This window comes from Exophiala bonariae (genome assembly GCF_035927105.1).
Source record: "Exophiala bonariae strain CCFEE 5792 chromosome Unknown scaffold_16, whole genome shotgun sequence".
NCBI lineage: Eukaryota > Fungi > Ascomycota > Eurotiomycetes > Chaetothyriales > Herpotrichiellaceae > Exophiala > Exophiala bonariae.
Genome location: NW_027042491.1, coordinates 35744 through 53467, shown reverse-complemented (window position 1 = coordinate 53467; position 17724 = coordinate 35744). Strand labels below are relative to the sequence as shown.

General features: G+C 51.2%; 6 protein-coding genes across 6 annotated transcripts; 2 read left to right on the top strand and 4 right to left on the bottom strand.

Moving 5' to 3' along the window:
* Window positions 1–817: 817 nt before the first annotated feature.
* Window positions 818–2875, top strand: LTR84_003315 (uncharacterized protein; the record flags this gene model as incomplete). Its single annotated transcript, XM_064846903.1, has 2 exons — window positions 818–1623; window positions 1675–2875. The coding sequence occupies 2 exons, from the start codon at window positions 818–820 to the stop codon at window positions 2873–2875; spliced, it is 2007 nt and encodes a 668-aa protein (XP_064705256.1).
* A 323-nt stretch (window positions 2876–3198) lies between these two features.
* Window positions 3199–4191, bottom strand: LTR84_003314 (uncharacterized protein; the record flags this gene model as incomplete). Its single annotated transcript, XM_064846902.1, has 1 exon — window positions 3199–4191. One exon carries the CDS (start codon window positions 4189–4191, stop codon window positions 3199–3201), a length of 993 nt encoding a protein of 330 aa, XP_064705255.1.
* A 1913-nt stretch (window positions 4192–6104) lies between these two features.
* Window positions 6105–7356, top strand: LTR84_003313 (uncharacterized protein; the record flags this gene model as incomplete). Its single annotated transcript, XM_064846901.1, has 3 exons — window positions 6105–6271; window positions 6334–6614; window positions 6707–7356. 3 exons carry the CDS (start codon window positions 6105–6107, stop codon window positions 7354–7356), a joined length of 1098 nt encoding a protein of 365 aa, XP_064705254.1.
* An 859-nt stretch (window positions 7357–8215) lies between these two features.
* Window positions 8216–8959, bottom strand: LTR84_003312 (uncharacterized protein; the record flags this gene model as incomplete). Its single annotated transcript, XM_064846900.1, has 1 exon — window positions 8216–8959. The coding sequence occupies one exon, from the start codon at window positions 8957–8959 to the stop codon at window positions 8216–8218; it is 744 nt and encodes a 247-aa protein (XP_064705253.1).
* Window positions 8960–12229: 3270 nt separating this feature from the next.
* LTR84_003311 (uncharacterized protein) lies at window positions 12230–13372 on the bottom strand (the record flags this gene model as incomplete). The annotated part of the gene is made up of 1 exon (XM_064846899.1): window positions 12230–13372. One exon carries the CDS (start codon window positions 13370–13372, stop codon window positions 12230–12232), a length of 1143 nt encoding a protein of 380 aa, XP_064705252.1.
* Window positions 13373–15737: 2365 nt separating this feature from the next.
* On the bottom strand, window positions 15738–17575 carry LTR84_003310 (uncharacterized protein; the record flags this gene model as incomplete). Its single annotated transcript, XM_064846898.1, has 2 exons — window positions 15738–17374; window positions 17476–17575. The coding sequence occupies 2 exons, from the start codon at window positions 17573–17575 to the stop codon at window positions 15738–15740; spliced, it is 1737 nt and encodes a 578-aa protein (XP_064705251.1).
* Window positions 17576–17724: the final 149 nt, after the last annotated feature.

Sequence of the window (17724 nt, the reverse complement as noted above, 5' to 3'; positions counted from 1 at the left end):
ATCTGGGGTTTTCTGCATAGTCGAGCGATGGGAATGTTGAGCTTGGATTGTCACATGTCTACTAGTCCAGCACGGGGATTGATCAGCTTCAGATGAACAATCACACACGACAATCATTAACGAAAGTTTAAACTAACTATGCTCACCATGACATGTTCCGACAGCTTGAAATCTTTGATGATTCGAGCTTTGAGTACTCGTACTGGCATGATATCCCTAGAAATGATGTCAGTGATTACGACGCATTCACATTTGCCGTGACTTTCCACAGGGTCCAACGGGGGACGAGGCAAGCTTTTCGACAAGCAGGGGGGAGGCCCCAGTGATCAATTGGCTCGTCGAAGGCCGGAAATTGATCATCGTATTTCAAGCTTTGTCCAAGCTTTTCAATCCGAATGGCAATGCGAGCTGGTTGTTGCTTATCGTAGGGTCCAAGAGAGCCCGAGAAATTGAATTGCTAACTAGTGCTAACAGCTTTCCAGTTGGGGGGGCGCCCGTGGCCGCCCGCGTTAACCGGGGCTGCGTCAGCCCCAAGCACTGCCAGTGCCGCCAAAACTTCTCAGCACGAATCCTACCCTAGGTCTTTATGAGGTTCAGCTACGAGTAGGTTTGACCGTCACGGTAAATCAGATACAAGTAGAATCCTTCCAGTAGTCCGTCGTTCTTCCTTCAGCTGATGAACTCGTTTATAGTATCCGGCATCCATGCCCCCTACTTATGCTCTTAAACTTCACCCCTTCAACTCCTCTCCTCTGCCTTGAGTATCCGTAACAATCCACGCTCTTTGACGCGGGGTATTCCGATCTCTAACCACAACATGGCTGACCGCGCAGACAATGACTCGGAAGGTCCGGTAATGCGCAACGGGCCCATTCAGCAGGTAGATAATTTGGCTACCAAGGCAGTGGACCAATCCGACAAATTGCAGCAGAAATTCAAAAAGCAGGACAGTTCCAAGTCACAAAAAAAAGAGCCTGCTGGCGGTTATGATGCGACACCAATTCCTCAACTACCACCAGGCTACACCATCAAGATCACTTTCCACAAGGCAGAAAACCTCCCTTTCGCCGACTTTGGCACCTTTTCCTCCGATCCCTATATCCTTGCCGCTTTGAAGACCGATCTTCCACGCCGGCATAAACAAGACCCAGAATTGCGACTGCGCACTCCGACAATCCATCGGAATACCAATCCAGAATGGAACGTTGAATGGGTAATTGCTAATGTGCCCTCCTCGGGCTTCTTTCTGAAGTGCCGGCTGTACGATGAAGATCCGAGCGACCACGATGACCGTCTGGGCAATGCTCATATCACTGTCAACCATATTGATGAGAACTATAAAGGCTTTTCGCAGCAGAAATTTGCCATCAAGAAGAGAATGGCTAGCAAAAGAGCATACACTTTTCGTGGATGTGCTGCGCTGCTTTCCAAGCGCGTGAAAATGGGAGGCGATCTGATCGTCAGTGTTGAGAACTTGGGAAGGACAAAAGACGAAAGCGGCGGTCGTGCATATACCATTGCTCCTCTCCCGTGGAGTCAACACTATTCTCCACTCATTGGAAGACTTGCAGGTACCAAGGATACTGAGCACGATAAAGACGGCAAGGAAGTTCAGAAATACAAGTATGCACCCAATTCGATGTGAAGTTTCATATTCACTAACAATGCCTGTAGCTTCCAGTCAATCCAGATGCAACTACCTGGTCCTGTTCCTGGCGACCTTTATCACCGCTATGTGGAATTCAAGCCCTTTGTAGCAGGAATGTTTCAGGGCAAATCCATCCGTGGTCGACTGTTAAATCGAGCTCTTCATCACCAGCATGCTCGAATATACAACTACGATAAGAGCACCAAATACGGAGGCTTTCGAGAACCAGGGCTCGATCTGACCAAGAAATTCCTCGAATTCGTCCGATACGATCAAGGCGGCCGAATCTTCACTTACGTCCTTACGCTGGACGCTCAGCTCCGATTCACCGAGACTGGCAAAGAATTCGGCATTGATCTCCTCAGCAAACACACGATGCACAGCGACGTCAGTATATACATAGCGTTTAGCGGCGAGTTTTTCATTCGGCGCCTGAAGCGACCTCACATGCTCAAGCATGACAGTGGTCCTGATCCGTTCGAACACGCGTATCCGCCAGCTCCTGATCCAGGCGCAGAGATGGAGGAAGAAGAGAAAGAAGAGAAAGACAGCAACGGCTGTCGCATTCGACCCAGCAGCAAAAAGAGCGACAAGAGCAAGACAAACGGACAAACGGTGCCCAAAGAAGAATCCTCAAGCACAAGATCCACAAGCTCTCGCGAAGCCCAGCCGCAGCCGCCATCCGAACCATCCAAAGATCCATCCCACTACGAATTAATCATCGACAACGACAGTGGCACATACCGACCCAACGCGGAGAAACTCTCCGTACTGCGCAAATACCTGATCTCGGCGCTGCCGGGCCTGAAAGTCGTGACGCTCGACTGCCAGGCCGACGAGGAGAAGATGAAGAAGCTCAAGGGCGAGCAGCGCGAGCGCAAGAAGTCCGCCGGCAAGCAGATCACATACCTGCAGAACAGCTCCATGAGCAGCATCTCCAGCAGCGACGAGGAGGAGCTGTCGGCGCGTGCAAATGGCCAGGCTCACCGCGAGAGCAGGCATAAGCGTGAGATGCACAAGTATCTGGGCCATGGGCGGGATGATCACCATTACCCGGATGATGAGCAGGATACGGCACAGAATGATGTCGCTGTGGGGAATCCGAGTGTCACTCATGACACGCCCGCGCGCGACTTGAATGAAAAGACAGACCTCAACGATACTGTGCCGCAACGTGGGGACGAGACCGCACACGTTACGAACCATGACCCTATCCAGGAGAAATAAAAGATTTCGCTCTCCTCCCGTGCTTGAAGCTACAGCCAAGGTTGAGGGTCGCATCTCTTGAAGGTCGAATTTCGGCTCGAATCCCCCCTCCAAGTTGCGGTGAGCCTTGTCGGATGTGATCGAGCGTTTTTGATCATGTTTTTGTCACGATATTGTTTTTTCCTGTCTACCTAACTAGTTGATACCCGGGGTACGCGGCACTTTCTCCTTTTGCGTTTGCGGAGGCCGCTGTGCCCATGTTGAACATCCAAATGTCTGTTCCTTGAATTACTGTCGCCTGACGAGGTTGAGCCTAGCCTAATCTACATAATTCTAGTATTTGTTTAATGATAACCTCCTGTTCGGTCTTCAGCGCTCTGCCTCGCCCCTGGCAGGCTCCGCGAGCTAAGTGGCAAGCTTTCCGAATCCTGTGCTTCCGTGTACTCATGTGCATCGGCTCTCTTTCTGCGCCGTCTACCCGTCCCCTGTGGCGGGAGTTTCTTGCCACCAGAAAACTCCCCTCGCGGACCTCGTAGAACACTGATTGGGTTGAAGATATTCAGCAACGTCAGTGCCCCGGCCATGGGCAGAGCATCGAACACGTAGAACCACCACTCGTGAAGACGCAGCGCCGAATCCACGCCCGTCGCATACTCGGCGAGGCGCCACGAGTTGCGGTACAGGATGAGGACCAGTACAGCATACAGAGCGTAGATGATACGTTTGACGGCGGGGAGCGCAGCGCGGCCGTCGCCGGACAGCTCGTAGGTGTCGGGTCTACGCAGCTTGAAGTGGAATCTGAGCACCAGCGCGACGAACCACAGGATGAAGCCCATCTGGATGCCGACGCCCGCGCTGTAGAGGTTGTAGCCGGCGATTTTCGTCGAGCGATTGTCGCTCTTCGCGGCTAGGATGCCCCCTGACGCCTGCATTATGAACGCTGTGATGTCGAATGCGACGAACATGACCGTCAGATGGCGGGCGCGCAGGCGGAGGATTTTGTCGTGCACGAGAGTGAAGTGGATCAGCCGCCCGAGCGCCATGTACACGAATGCGTTGATCCAGAGGGGTGCTAGCAGAATAAGGATTCCCATGCTGCTGTGAAAGGCGCCTGAGTAGGGATTCAGGATCGCGCTTACGCGCAGCGCGAACCCTGATAGTTCCCAGATGCCACCCATGATGAGGACGATGGTGAAGGGCTTCCTGTATATGATCCCCTGAATCCCGTGGACTAGCGTCGAGGCAGAGTAGATGATCAAGAATGTGATTGCCGCTCCATAGCTGGGGCAGAAATCCCATAAACGCTCCGCTTCAGCTAGGATGACGCACTCGGGCATACTGGCAGTTTATCTGTACTGGTCTTGGATAAGTGAAAGGCTATGTGTGAAGCTGATGAACGAGATAACTTGCTCTGTTGCAACTTACTGGAAGGGTTCTCATCAGGTATATATACGTATGTATCCCAGATTATCAGGGCAGTTCGCCGCAGTGATCTCTTGCAGTGCCTCCGAAGGTCAATCTGCGACCGTTGTCGCGTGAACATCGTCACTTCTCGAGGCCGCAACATTATGAGAGGGCTATGAGATGGCTCAATGTACATGGCGCCCACCCACGAGGCAGCGTTCGCTCAAGCGAAAGGGAGTAGGTATTGATGAATGCCAAGCTGGTTATGGAGCGTCGTTAGTATATTGATCTCCCGACCTAGGTATAGACGCGGGATCGGAATTCCGTTCCCTTTCCCAAGGGGTCGCCTGAGTCGTCGATGGTCCTCTTCAGGCTTTTCATTGGACGCTGGAGAGAATGCTTGTACCCCAGAAGCTGCGGTGGTTTCAGGGATATTGGCTGCCAAGTGTGTGTCGATGATCATGGTGTATAGATGAGAGAATCAGGACTTTAACTGAGAACAAAGTTAAATCAAAGTGTGTTATGTTATGTACTTAGGTACCTAGGTAAGAAGGTATTTAGGAGAAAAAAGAGCCGAAAGGCAAAATGTCGGGTTCCGATATGGATCGCGCCTTCCTCATCTCCAAAAGGATCTTGCATTGTTTATTGACGCACGCCATTCATCGACCGAGCACACTTATGTCTTGATCAATCGAGATCTCCATGGCTTAGTGAAAGTAGATCGGGCTGTGTTTGCCCACTCTGCTGACTACTCATGCCCCAAGATGCGGACAGAATGCGTACGAATAAAGCGTTGACCCCTGGTTGCAGGGTGTTTTGATTGCTGCCTGATGCCTGGAGAAAATCCACAGCGAGTCTCGCGGATAACTAAGACACCAAGCCACAGGATTGACGTATCTGTGTTTCATTGACTAGGCTTTAGCCTTTGGAGGTTTTCTTCAACGTCACATACTATGGGGTTGTACCCAAAATGTTTGGCAATGCAGAACTCAACTTCAATTACCGTTGAGAAGCCATTGAATCATGACTTACCGATCTCGAGAGCTCAAAGCATGCCATACGTGTGCAAGGGCGAAGTCGAAATGTGAACTTGACCATGGGGCGAGCAAATGCAATCGGTATGGTGCTGTAGGAAGTCAAGCATGAGCGTTCGGCACACTAATGGAGCATGACGAAGCTGTCGGCGGTTGAACAAGGAGTGTGCATTTCAGCAGCATGTGTCTCAGCATCCTAAGTCGCCAAAGAATCAGTCAAATCACAATTCGTGAGTTCGAACTTGTGTTTCTGTGAGGAGACTTCTGGAAGTACAGCTACTCACCGACCGACCAGAGATCTACTTCGCTTGGAATCGAAAGTCGACTCAATGTCTCAATTACTTTCTACGAGTACTACTACGCGCACGAACTCGTCCACCTCGTCCTCGATCAGCAGGATTATTCCAGCAGAGACACGTGCTGCTGGTACACTGCTAGACTTCTTCCGTTTGGAAATGATGCCCCTGTTTCCATTTGTCTATATCCACCCAACCATCACCCCATCAGAACTTCTCGAGGATAAGCCAGTTGTTTATCTGGCCGCCATGATGGCCGCGAGTCAGAGTGATACTCAGATGCAGATGAGCATTGCGACAATCACTCGAGAAGAGGTCAGCCGTAGGTTTCTAAATTCCTCCGACCAGGATTTTGGGCTGCTGGAAGGACTACTTCTGTACCTCGCCTGGTGAATGCTTTTCCCACAGCCCTTCTTCATTAACGGAGGCCTTCTTGAACTTTATCTGACTCACTCCTTCTTTTGCAGGAATCATGCATATCTGTCAATTGGCCCATCAACCATTCGTGTCCTTCACATGGTTATGGCTCTGGTCACTGAACTTGGTCTTGATCAAGAGCCACACATGTTGGCAAATGCCGCACTGGGAGGCGTCGGTTCCATCGGACGATCTGCTTCCACACTCAAAACCCGGACGTTAGCGGAAAGGAGGGTATTCCTGGGTGCCATCTGGCTCAGGTCCATGTCAGTCAACTCCAGGGACCTACATCTTGGCTCCAGCCGTACTGACATCCAAGTTACATTAGATTCACCACATGCAGCGCAGAGTTCGATGGCATAAAGTTCGGAAGATATGCAGAGAACTGTTGCCGGATCCTGGAAGACGCTATGGAACATCCTGATGATTTATACCTAGTGCAACTTATCCGAATGCAGAGAATAGCAGATTCTAGTAGGATGACGCTACACAATGAGGCACTGGAAAATTCTCCTGGCTTTCCCATGTTCTTGTCTATTGGTGTGGCATCGTTGGTGAAGAGTGTACAGGATATGGGGACAACACTTAGCCTCGAACTTCCTCAAGCAGGTGGGCAAAACCCTCTCCTCTCCTACCGAATTGCATTTGGGACAGAAAGCCCCTGACATTCAGCCTTGAACATGTTCACTGACACAATGCAGCCTTGATGGTGGTATGTTATCACATGGTCCAAGTCCACATCTACAAAATCGCTCTGGAAGACCGACTGTTCCCAACATCACGCGGAGAATATAGCACCACCCACATCCCCAATCCATATCCCTCCGACACACCCATCCTCGACCGAAACGACCTCCTCTCCTCGTGCTGGACCGCGACGAAAGCAATGACGAGGACCATCCTCACCCTCCCACCACTCCTAATGTTCTCGATGCCGTACCCGATGTGGCTCCAACTCGCGCACTCGCTGCTCGTCTTCTCGCGCCTCCTGACGGTGCGGGACTCGACATGGGACCACTCGCGGCCAACCATCATGGCCGACTTCCGCGACACCATCCTCGGGCTATCGCAGCGACTAGAAGAGGTCATGAACCACGGCGTGCAGCTCGTCCCTTCGCGCCGCCTGCCCGACATCTTCCACACGTTGGTCGAGCGCCTGAAAGAGATTTCGCTCAACATCGGCATGAATTCTGTGGATTTCGCTGTCCAACACCATCAGGTACCTGACAGCAGCGAAGCTTTCTTGATGTCGAGCGAGGCGCTGGATGCCATCGATCAGTTTTTGATGCGAGAGGCGGCCCAGACTTCGCTGTTCAACTTCTCTTCTTACGGGGGCGAGGCGTGGGTGTGATTATTCATGTAAAATAAAGACAGACCTTGTGCTAAATTAGAGTTTTGTTCACTGGGACGATGACGACGCCGCCGCCGCCGTGGCTCATGTCTATACCAGAAGCTCCAGGAATATGTTGACTAGTATTATGTGTGTAACTACCTGTCGATGGATCCCCCTTTGAGGCCAGCCTTTTCCGCTTGGCGCGAGTTGAGGGACTTGAAGGGTGGCACACAACCTTGTGGTGGGTACGAGTATTAGTTAGTCACCGCACCAAGGTAATCCGTTGGTTGCGAAAGCAAGTAGCTGCCTATACCTTCGAAGGGATAGAACGGCTTGCTCTTCTACACAATTCTGCCGAGATATCAGATCATGGGATGACTAATTCCCGTTGGTTCTCACAATCAAATGGAAACAAGACATCGATCGGTCAGGTATGAGTTGAGTCTCGCAAGGTCCTGTTGTCCTCATCCTCATCATCAGCTCTATCGTCAGCTTCCTTTTGCTAGATACTCTTGAGATCTATCCTCTCAGAGAGACTAAACTCTCCATAGCCATATTCTTCGATTTGTGCATAGCTTCTTCTCGCTCGTAAAATTGCCCCAAACTCTCCACAAAAAAATGTCGCCAGGTCAGATCGTGTGAGGTCAGATGCCTCAATTGACGGAAGAAAGGGATAAAAAAAGCCATAATCCTTCATAAACACCTCGGTATCCCAATTGAAAATCCCTCCAATCGCTAAAACTTTGAGCCGTCTTGTCCAATATGAAGAAGAACACCCGATCTCGCTGCAAAGAAACTTTTCCTTGTTTTCATCGTGAAGATTGCAATCCAGTAATGGCGGGACTTGCAATTGCTTCTCCTGAGGGGAATTTTGAGCTCAGGTATCCCTTCTTCTCTGACTTTCAAGATCTTGCAGAACCTTGCCCGTTGCTTCCACAATTACTTTCCACTCGCTCTCGTGGATTCTTGTCTCGAGATCTTCCTGAGAGTCTCCTTCCCGAATATCGATCTCTTGAACCAAGACCGGTTTCCCCATGTCGACCTCTTCAATGACGTAGTGAACCATGACACCCGTGGTTGAGATTTCTCCTCGCTGGAAAGCTTTGTATGCGCGACCAATAGCATCTGAGCCATTGAACTTCCCTGGTAAAGCCGGGTGTAAATTGATAATTGGCACGTCGGCTTTTGCCAGTTGATTGACGAACTCACGCGATAGAATATGCATGAAACCTGCACATACCACCAAATCAGGGCACGGGATGTGTGTGAGAATTTTCTGTGCCAGATCTGTGTCGTAGTGGGCTCTAGCAGCATTGTTCCCAGCTTCCGTATCTGGAAATTTCTTCTTGTAGGCTAATAAATTGTGATATGTAACAGGGATATGGGCATTTTGAGCGCGCTCAAGACCCTTGGCTTCGCGACGATTGGAGATGACATGGGTAATATGGCCATTGGGAAGTGTTCGTCGTGGAGCAGGTTTGCCTTTTACGGCAGGTGCTTGACCACAGGCGTCGATGAGGGCTTGTAAGTTTGTCCCTGAGCCTGAGATCAGAACAGTGATGTTAAAGTCGGTGGCCGTACTATAAGTGCGGCTCTTATCGGTGGATTTCCCCGACGCCATTTTCGAGAGAGGGGGAGAGATGGTGTAGGCAGAATATTTCGCACAAGGAAAAGGTGTTGGGTGGGGTAGAAGTGAGGCTGGTGTTTGTTCTCGAGGTCGAAAGAAGGGAGGGGACAATCAGCAGCTCGAGGCAAGGATGAGGGAGTAAGGTGGTGACTGGGTTTGTGAATGTTGAGGATTATCGAGGTCGTAGCATGACCTGTCAGAGATGTGTTAGGCGAGGAGGTTGCGACCGTGCTCAGTATGCGCACGGGGTAATTGCCAGTGGTGCTAGTAGTAGTACTTGGAGGGGTTGGGACATGAAGCAGCAGTTGCGCAAGTCTCGGAGTTGAGAGTCTCCAAAGTGACAGCAGTCTCGAAGGGAGGGACGGGTGAGGGAAGAGGTCAAGTTACAAGTATCGCAAGGAGTGGACTCATAGACAGAAAATGACACTGTCTCATTCATATCCCAGTCTACAGATGGTTTGCTAGAGAGTGAAAATGGGTTCAGTTCTACGCAAGTTCTCGAGCGTGTGGAAGCGGGAGGTGGGGAGCCTGCTTAGGTTAGTTAGCCTTCAAGTTGAACTCGAAGTGGGAACCTTGGACCACAACGGGTGTCAGTGTCAACCTTGAAGCTTTGACGGGTCAAACACCTTCGTCCTGATCTTCATCCATCTCCATCTGGCCGGCATATCCTTACGGATGTCTGCAGAGTACAACTCCGGATACCTCTGACATTTCGTGTAGGGAATGCCTCGTATGTTCCAAGTTGGAAGGATCGACCATCAAGGTCGCGGGTGCTCCCATGGTCCATTCCATGGATTCCCGGGCACCAAACAGGGACACTCCCCTAGTCTGAGGTGCCGTGGGTACCCAACACTAGTTGGAAAACTAGCGATGCAGGCCGAGGCCTCGGGCGTTCATCCCTTCCCTCACTGGGCCCGCGGGGTTCTCTTCGAGTCCCTGTCATCAGCGTCACGTCATGCCTGGCTTTAAGCTATTGCCCCCTTAAGAGTAAGCAGGCGAGCCCTCGGCCTGTCTTCCTTAACCCGCCCGTTGGGTTTAGATTTAGGTACTGACGCAGGTGCACAATCAGAGTTTCACTGCGAACCACAGGACCATCGAGTTGCTGCCAGAACGCCAGTCTCCTTACTTCGTAGGTACCTGGGTAGTCAACCATTTGAGTTAGTTGGCCAGCTTTGTCAGAGTATTCAGTCTCTATGTCTGTGTCTGTGAGCGAGCTACAAGTATCAAGGCCGACTGCGGGGACAGTCACGCTTTTGCGATAGTCTACCTCGTATTCTGTTGAGTAATTAAATGGTGGCTTGTGGTACGCGAGAGCTAGCTACGAAGTATTTACCTCTTTACCGGGGCCGGGGAAGGGCTATTGCGAAGTACGAAGTAGGTGCATTTCGAAGAGAATTTGTCGCCAAACACACTCTGGTTCTCGTTGATATCTGCCCCATGGTGCGAGGTACCGAGTACTCTCTATACAACATGCCACGGCCAGACCAGTCCCCGGTCCAGACATCGGTCCGGCTTTCGCCTCTCAACACCAATTTGGGGAAAATATGGCCATTTGACTGAGCAACCAGGTACCTACCTGGTTGCTGGTGGCATGACAATGGCTTTTTGGCATTGGCTTCGATCCTGGCACTTTGGAACACTGCTGCTCTCAGTCGGGTGTCATCAAGAGTGAGTAGGTACTTCGGTACCTCCATACATTGGCCCAAAGGTCAATAGTATCTGCTCCGCATGCACCGAGAAGCGCTTAGGTACGTACCCTTCTCAGAGTTTGCAAACTAACGTACTCACCCCCAGGCGGATATCACCCTGCATGCATCCGCCAGCAATCCACATCTTCGTCACCGTGTTCGATTTTGCTTTTTCCTTCTAGATGCCGCAGAAGCGTCCTCTTCGGGAACTCATCTGCCCACCCAGCTATGACTTCAAGCGTCAAAAACTGTGTAAGTATCTATGCGAGGGTAAACACCGAACATATGAATTGCCTGCTTCTGAGGAAGTGTGGATTGAATTACGTGGTACTGTGAGATTGATACCACTACAGACTCGGCTTTCGACTTGTTAGACATCATCTCCCACTAGTTAACTCGCAAAGGTATGCATCTTGATCGGCTCTCATGTTCACATTCCACCGACATGCACCAATGTCACCTGGCAAGGATGTACAGATACAGGTATCGGCCCTACCTTGGCTCATGAGGCCTATGCAACTTCAACCGTGGCGTTTCTAAACAGCGGGCCCTCCATCTTCTTCAACTGGTCGCTTCTCCCGTCCAATCAAGGAGAAAGAGGTTCATGCTACCTACCCTCTTATCGGTCGTCCAAGCCGCGAGGCGTCCAATGCACCCACTTCCAGTACTTTCCATGACAAAGCTGGCCTCATGTCTATACGAGAACAGTGATGCCACATTTTGACTCGGGTCTTTCGCTCCAGGTCGTTCGAAACAAACTTGCCTGAACCAGTCTATGCGCGATGCATATCACACCTTGCCCACTGCCATCGCAAGTAGCCGAGAGTTGTGAGGCTCTTCCCCCTCCTTGGACTTTGGGATATATGGCATACTTTTGCCGAGATGGCCTCTTCTTCTGGGCCACAGTTTCCATGCCACAGGGCGCTGGGCCTATGGGACATTTGGAATGTTGATAATTCAAGGTGGACTGAAATCAAGGCTGCAGATTCCTGACTCGGGAAATAACTCACTCCAATGAGCGAGGTTCCAACATCCGGCGTAGCGCAAAGTCCACCAGAAAGACTCCAGAAGAGCGACCGCCGGGTGACAAACCAACACTCTTTGAGGGGTGACCATCAGAGGCTAGCGAGCTTGGTGGTCTCTTGTACAGCAACAGCAGCCAATGCAGTCAAAAGTTGAGTGAATGCGACCGAGGTTGGTCGACGTACGCCCGCAGGCCGTACATGAATGCTTTCTGTCGAAGAAGGAATCACGATTCCCAAACTCTCCCCGGATCATAAAAGCCGCGGTCTCAGTACGACTTCGAGGTACGATATTCCTCTATGTTGCTTGCTGAACCCGAGCACCGTTCGTTTTGTCGGCTTGGCACGAACGTGTACTGACTCGGACAGAATGTCGATCGATGTCGATTTCGAGCCGTTCTCATGCTGTCGCAGACACATCTGTATGTCATGGTACTGCGACGTCTCGTCTCCCAGATACGTGATTCTCATCGCACTGATGGCGAGCCGTCTATTTTTTTCCCAAGTGAGACTGGTCGGTTTCGACACAGTGCTCACCTCACAATGAAGATCTATCACTTGGACAAGACGCGACAAAAGTCTGCATAGAGATTATCGACCTCTCGACCACTGGTCCTAGCATTGGTTGTACTCGAGGGATGGCGAAGGCTGTTGTTGAGGTCGTTGGGGTGGGAAAGAACTCTCGCAATGGTGTCGTCCCCATCATCGTCGCCATCGACGGGCGACGACCCCGACATGGAAGGACTGAACCTCGGATCGACGTTGCCGAAATCCTTCTGGACGTGCGCAGCCCCATTGTTGGACGAATCGCTGCCGTACCACTTGATGATGGAGCCGCGACCGCCGTTCAATTCGCGCTGGACGTCGAGTTGGGCCTGGCCCTGGACGGCGTTGGAGTCGATGGCTTCGAGGGTCATGGAGCGGTTCTTGACGGAGGAGCCGTGCACCAGATCGACGAGTTTGGAGAGGATGTTCATTTCGAGTTTCAGCTTGATGCTGTAGAACAGGATCTTGAAGCTCTCCTGGTAGAGCTGCATGTGGTGGAACTGCATCACCAGCAGGGCGATGTCCATGGCGATGATGATGATGTTGATGGCCAACACCTGGCTCACCATGCTCCGGGTATTCTGCTTCGAGACGACCTGCAGCAGACTGTAGGTTTTCCACACATACAGGCCCGAGATGATCAACTCCTGCAATGTGAAGATGGTGATCTGGATGAGTTCGATGTAATAATACCCGACCAAATAACTCATGTCGCTCGAGTACGTGCTCCCCCAGTCGAGGACATCGACGATCGTGAAAACGACACAGCTGTTGACGATGATCATCCACTTGACCGACTTGAGGATCTTGTCGTTATCCACCAGCAATCCCAATCTCGAATACAAGACAAGACTCTGGCACGTAATCATCGTCATCCAACCCATGGTGACGAGGATCTTGGTCGCCCACAGCACGGTCAGTTTCCAATAGTCGGTCATCATGCCGAAGGCGTACGACGCCACGCCGAAGTTGCACAGCGACAGCGACCAGAAATACAGGCCGCGCCATCGCTTGAACGTCGTGAGGATCAACAGTGCCAGTTCCACGCAGTTGTAGAGTGCCAGGCCCAGCGCCAGCGTCACAATCACCGACGACTTCGAGTACTGTCCGTCGAACGGCTCCTTTTGGAGGATGGCCGTGTAGTTTCTCATTGTGCTGCTGCTGGACGAGATGCTGGGTAGTACATCTCTCGGTGTATCTCGATCTCCTTCAATTCTCGAACTTTGGCTGGGGCAGTGGGGCTCGCTGTGTGCATAGAGGTTGTATATGTGTGTCTTTGACTCAGCACGGTGCTCCAAGGCGCATCATTATCGATACAGATTTGAGTGTTGAAAGTGAGCGCAAAATGTACGTGAACGTTTTCTATCGTCGATGAGCACAGCAGGCGAATGATCGATCGTCAGAAGCTACAATAGAATCGCCAGATGGTGGTAAGGAAAACGGGCAGAAAAGTAAAAGGTTAAAGAATCAATCAATCCGTTGAACCAGGTCTGTCAAAAATGGGGAGAGAAGGATTGCTTGCACACACACACACATCCTGCATGGCAGGCTAGTTAGACGTCAAGGCCAGGACAAGTTCAGCCCCAAGAAAAGTAACGGGTCCAGGGACCAGGGATCATCGAGTTTGTTCCCTTATCTCCAGCTCAACTTAACTAGATCGACGGACGGCGGCCTTTGCCTTTTCTTTGGGGTCGGTCGAATGATAGATAGAGAACCGACGCTACCCAGAACCGTGGAACCACACCCCCTGGGTAGATACTTAGGACGAAAGTAACTAGCTGGGCGTAGAAACCCCCCCAGGACGACTCCAGGAGTGGTTGGTTTTTAGTGGGTGAACGCCGCGAAGCAACACGGGACGAGAATCATCGAAGGTTCGACGGGCGACCGAGCGAACAATTGCAAATGGAAAAGAGATGCACAGGTAACAAGAAACTAAGGCGATTGGATCGCCGCTGGTTGCAGTGCATGCATTGGCAGTCAGCACATACTGCATTGCGTGGAAGGGCAAAAGAAAAGCCAGCACTCCGTATTCAAGTTTGCCTTACCAGCACAGCAGCACAGACATGTTTAGGCAGTAGATAATGGCCATTTGTTGGGCGATGAGACGCTTCGCCCGTACGCCTTGTTTCTGTTCGGACCATGCAGCAGCATTTTCTGCAGATAAGGGAAATGATCTAGAATTGTCCTTTGATTGAGGTTCATCAGCCCAGCAGCAGGGCAATCAGTCAATCCGACCCAAACAAGCCCACAAAAGATAAGGGCGCGAGATGAGCCCCCGTCCTTCGTAGGCAGAGAGATGCGGAACTTTCTGACATTTCTAGGCCGCATATTCCGTCTCTCGCTTGTCATTCATCCACAGGGACCCAAGACCCAGGTGCTCGTAGGTCCAAGAGAAATAAGTGTCACCGAGGCATATGCCAGGCATTCCCAGAGTTCCAGACTAACGAGGATACGGCCAACAGATCTACTGGTGCCCGTGGTGCGCATGGTGTGGCAAGAAACTCGCACTCGTAGGCTTTTTCCCCGGGTCTTGGGAGGCGAGCTAGTTAGTCACTCCGTCGAGGGTAAAGTGACAGCCCAGAAAACCTTGGATGTTCAACACGAGAGGCAAAGAGATTGGTTTGTATTTTTCGAAAGTGACTCTCTTTTGGCTTTCCGTTCCGAATCTGAACCCCAGAGGAAGATACCTCGTACCTCCTGCCAGCCAGCCATCTGGCGGTTCGTCGAATCAGAAGGCGTGCATCCAAAAGGGGATCCGAAATCTGAGTGCCGTGAGAGTTGGAATCCCTAGTTAAACTGGGGTAAAGAAAGTTGCTTTTTCTTGACTGCGACACCGACACGGCGATGGCCCTTTTGATGGCTGCGGGAGCAGGAGCACAGACTCAGGGGACAGTCGTGAAGATACTGTGCGGATAGGCAGCTGGGCTCACTACGTTTCAAAGCAGTCCCCCTTATCTCTGATGGGTGTCTCTTCCCCTCGTATCGGGCACAGACAAGGAGGCATCTTAACATGGTCGGGCTTCTGCAACGTGAAGATCATGATGTTATAGGTAGATACCTGACCTGTGCATGGACAGCACAGGCCGCCCTGCATTAGGGGATTCAGGATCATGTACGGAATACGGATAAAGTAAACTCGACAAGGCTGCTTCAGTTATATCCGAGCCTTATAACTTGTCCCAGATACTCGTATAGATTGACAGATCTGCAAGTATGCTATTCGAACGCATGAGAGCCCAGTATTCCAAATACGACCTTCGCTGGGCAAAAACGTCAACATATCAATTGGTATGTACCTCGTACCTACGGTTACATTTCCTGCCTTCCCAGAACTCGTACTTGCTCTCGATCCTTATTGTCCAGTCCAGTCAAGGCCAGTCCAAGCGTTTTGCATATGCTGTACTCTGCTCGATCCAGGTAGCCACACTCCAATCAAGGGGTCAGAGTCAGGTGCTGCAACGACCACGAAAGATTCGGTAAGAGCGAAAGAGACAAACTGGCGAAAGAAATGCAGATCTACAACTTCGGCCTTGCCTTGTTGAGCTTCGCGTCCTCCTCCTCGCGGAACTCCTTCTTCGCCTGCTCCTTCAGAATCCTCCTGAGGATCTTCCCACTGACGCTCTTGGGCACGGCGTCGATGAATTTCACGCCCCCACGCAACTTCTTGTGATTGGCGACTTTGCCGTTCAGCCACTGAATGATTTCCTTGGCATCCGAGTCCTTGACGGCCTTCAAGCCTCCTTTGCGCACGATGTACGCGCGTGGAACTTCGGTGCCGAGTTCTTGACTGTCGACGCCGACGACGCAGACGTCGTCGATCAGTTCGTGGTTCGCGAGATAGCCTTCGAGTTCGGCGGGCGGGACTTGGAAGCCTTTGTATTTGATGAGTTCTTTGACGCGGTCGGTGATGGTCAGGTTGCCTGCTTTGTCGAGGAAGCCGACGTCTCCTGTGCGAAACCAGCCGTCTTCAAGGCATTCCGCCGTCGCTGTAGGATTGTTGTGATATCCGGTGAATACGTTGGGTCCCTTGACGTAGAGCTCACCGACTTCTCCGCGCGGAAGCTCTTTGGTACCGTCGTGTTCTTCACCCTCGTTGGGCACGGCGCAGAACTTGGCGAGTAGGTTTGGTACCATCCAGCCCGTGGTTCCGACAGCGGACTCCCAATCTTGCCATCTTTGGATGAATATCGTGGGACTGGTCTCAGATAATCCATAGCCCTGCTTCACTCGTACGCCCTTCCTTTTGAAGAGAGACTCCACCAGATCCTTTGTCAGCGGTGCAGCACCCGAGTTGGTCATACGTAGAGAGCTCAGGTCGTATTTCTCAACTATGGGATGTTTGCACAGTAGTAGCACAATTGGAGGGACAATGTATGAGTAGGTGATTTGAAAGTCCTGGACCAGCTGACACCATTTCTCCAGGTCAAATCGTTGAAGTACCAATGTTTGCACTCCTGTGTAGATTGGATTTAGAACGAGTACATTCAGACCGTAGATGTGGAAGAATGGTAAACAGGCAAGAATCTTGTCACCCTTGCCCTTGGGTGCATCCGGAATTCCAGGACAACTCACGGACCCATCGTGAGTGAGCCAAGCTTCTGCTCCGATTATCTGTTGAATATTCGCCGTCATATTATGATGCGTGAGTCTGACACCCTTGGGTCGGCCGGTCGTACCAGAGCTGTACACGAGAAAAGCGAGATCTTCCTTGGGATTGATTCGTGGAATCCGATATCGATCGGTTCCAGACAAGACCCTAATCGAGGACCAATGCTTCGTCTTGTTCGAAGGGTCTTTCTCCTCGCCTAGAAGAATGATACGCTTCTCATCGATTCCCACTTCCCGAGCGGCCTTCTTCGCGACATCAAGCACGCTGAGATGTGTAACAAGAACTTTGGCGCCAGAGTCCTTGAGTTGGTAGACCAATTCTGCCTGTGTATAGCCTGGATTTGCAGGCGAGACAATGGCGCCTGTCCATAGTGCACCGAGAACAACACCGGGGGTGTCGACATCATTTGGTGCATATACTCCGACAACGTCGCCTTTCTTGAGATCAAAGTTGGATCGCAGTCCCTTGCCAAAATCTGTTGCTGACTGCTTGAGTTGTTTATATGTATACTGCCGCGACAGGTTGTCACCAGATTGGAATATCACTGCTTGAATTAGAACATGATCTAATATGGGCGAAGACATGGCTAGACTTGTTGGGGCGCAACACCCATAGTTGGTGGAACAGAACGGAGAAGACACGTACCTTGATCATCTGAAAACTTTCGATCCTTGCGATTGAACAAGAAATTGAAGAGATCAACCACTTGGAGGTTGATATTGGGAAAGTTTGACTCAATAGGCATGATGGCGGGTGATTAGTGACGTCCAACCAGGGATTTCTTTGCTTAATTAGCGCAGTCCTTTTGTCGTAATCGCACGGAGGAAGCGTCCTTATCCTGAGTGGGATGAAAGACGGTGTTCAGCAGGAGTGGCAGATAATCCTAATGTCGAC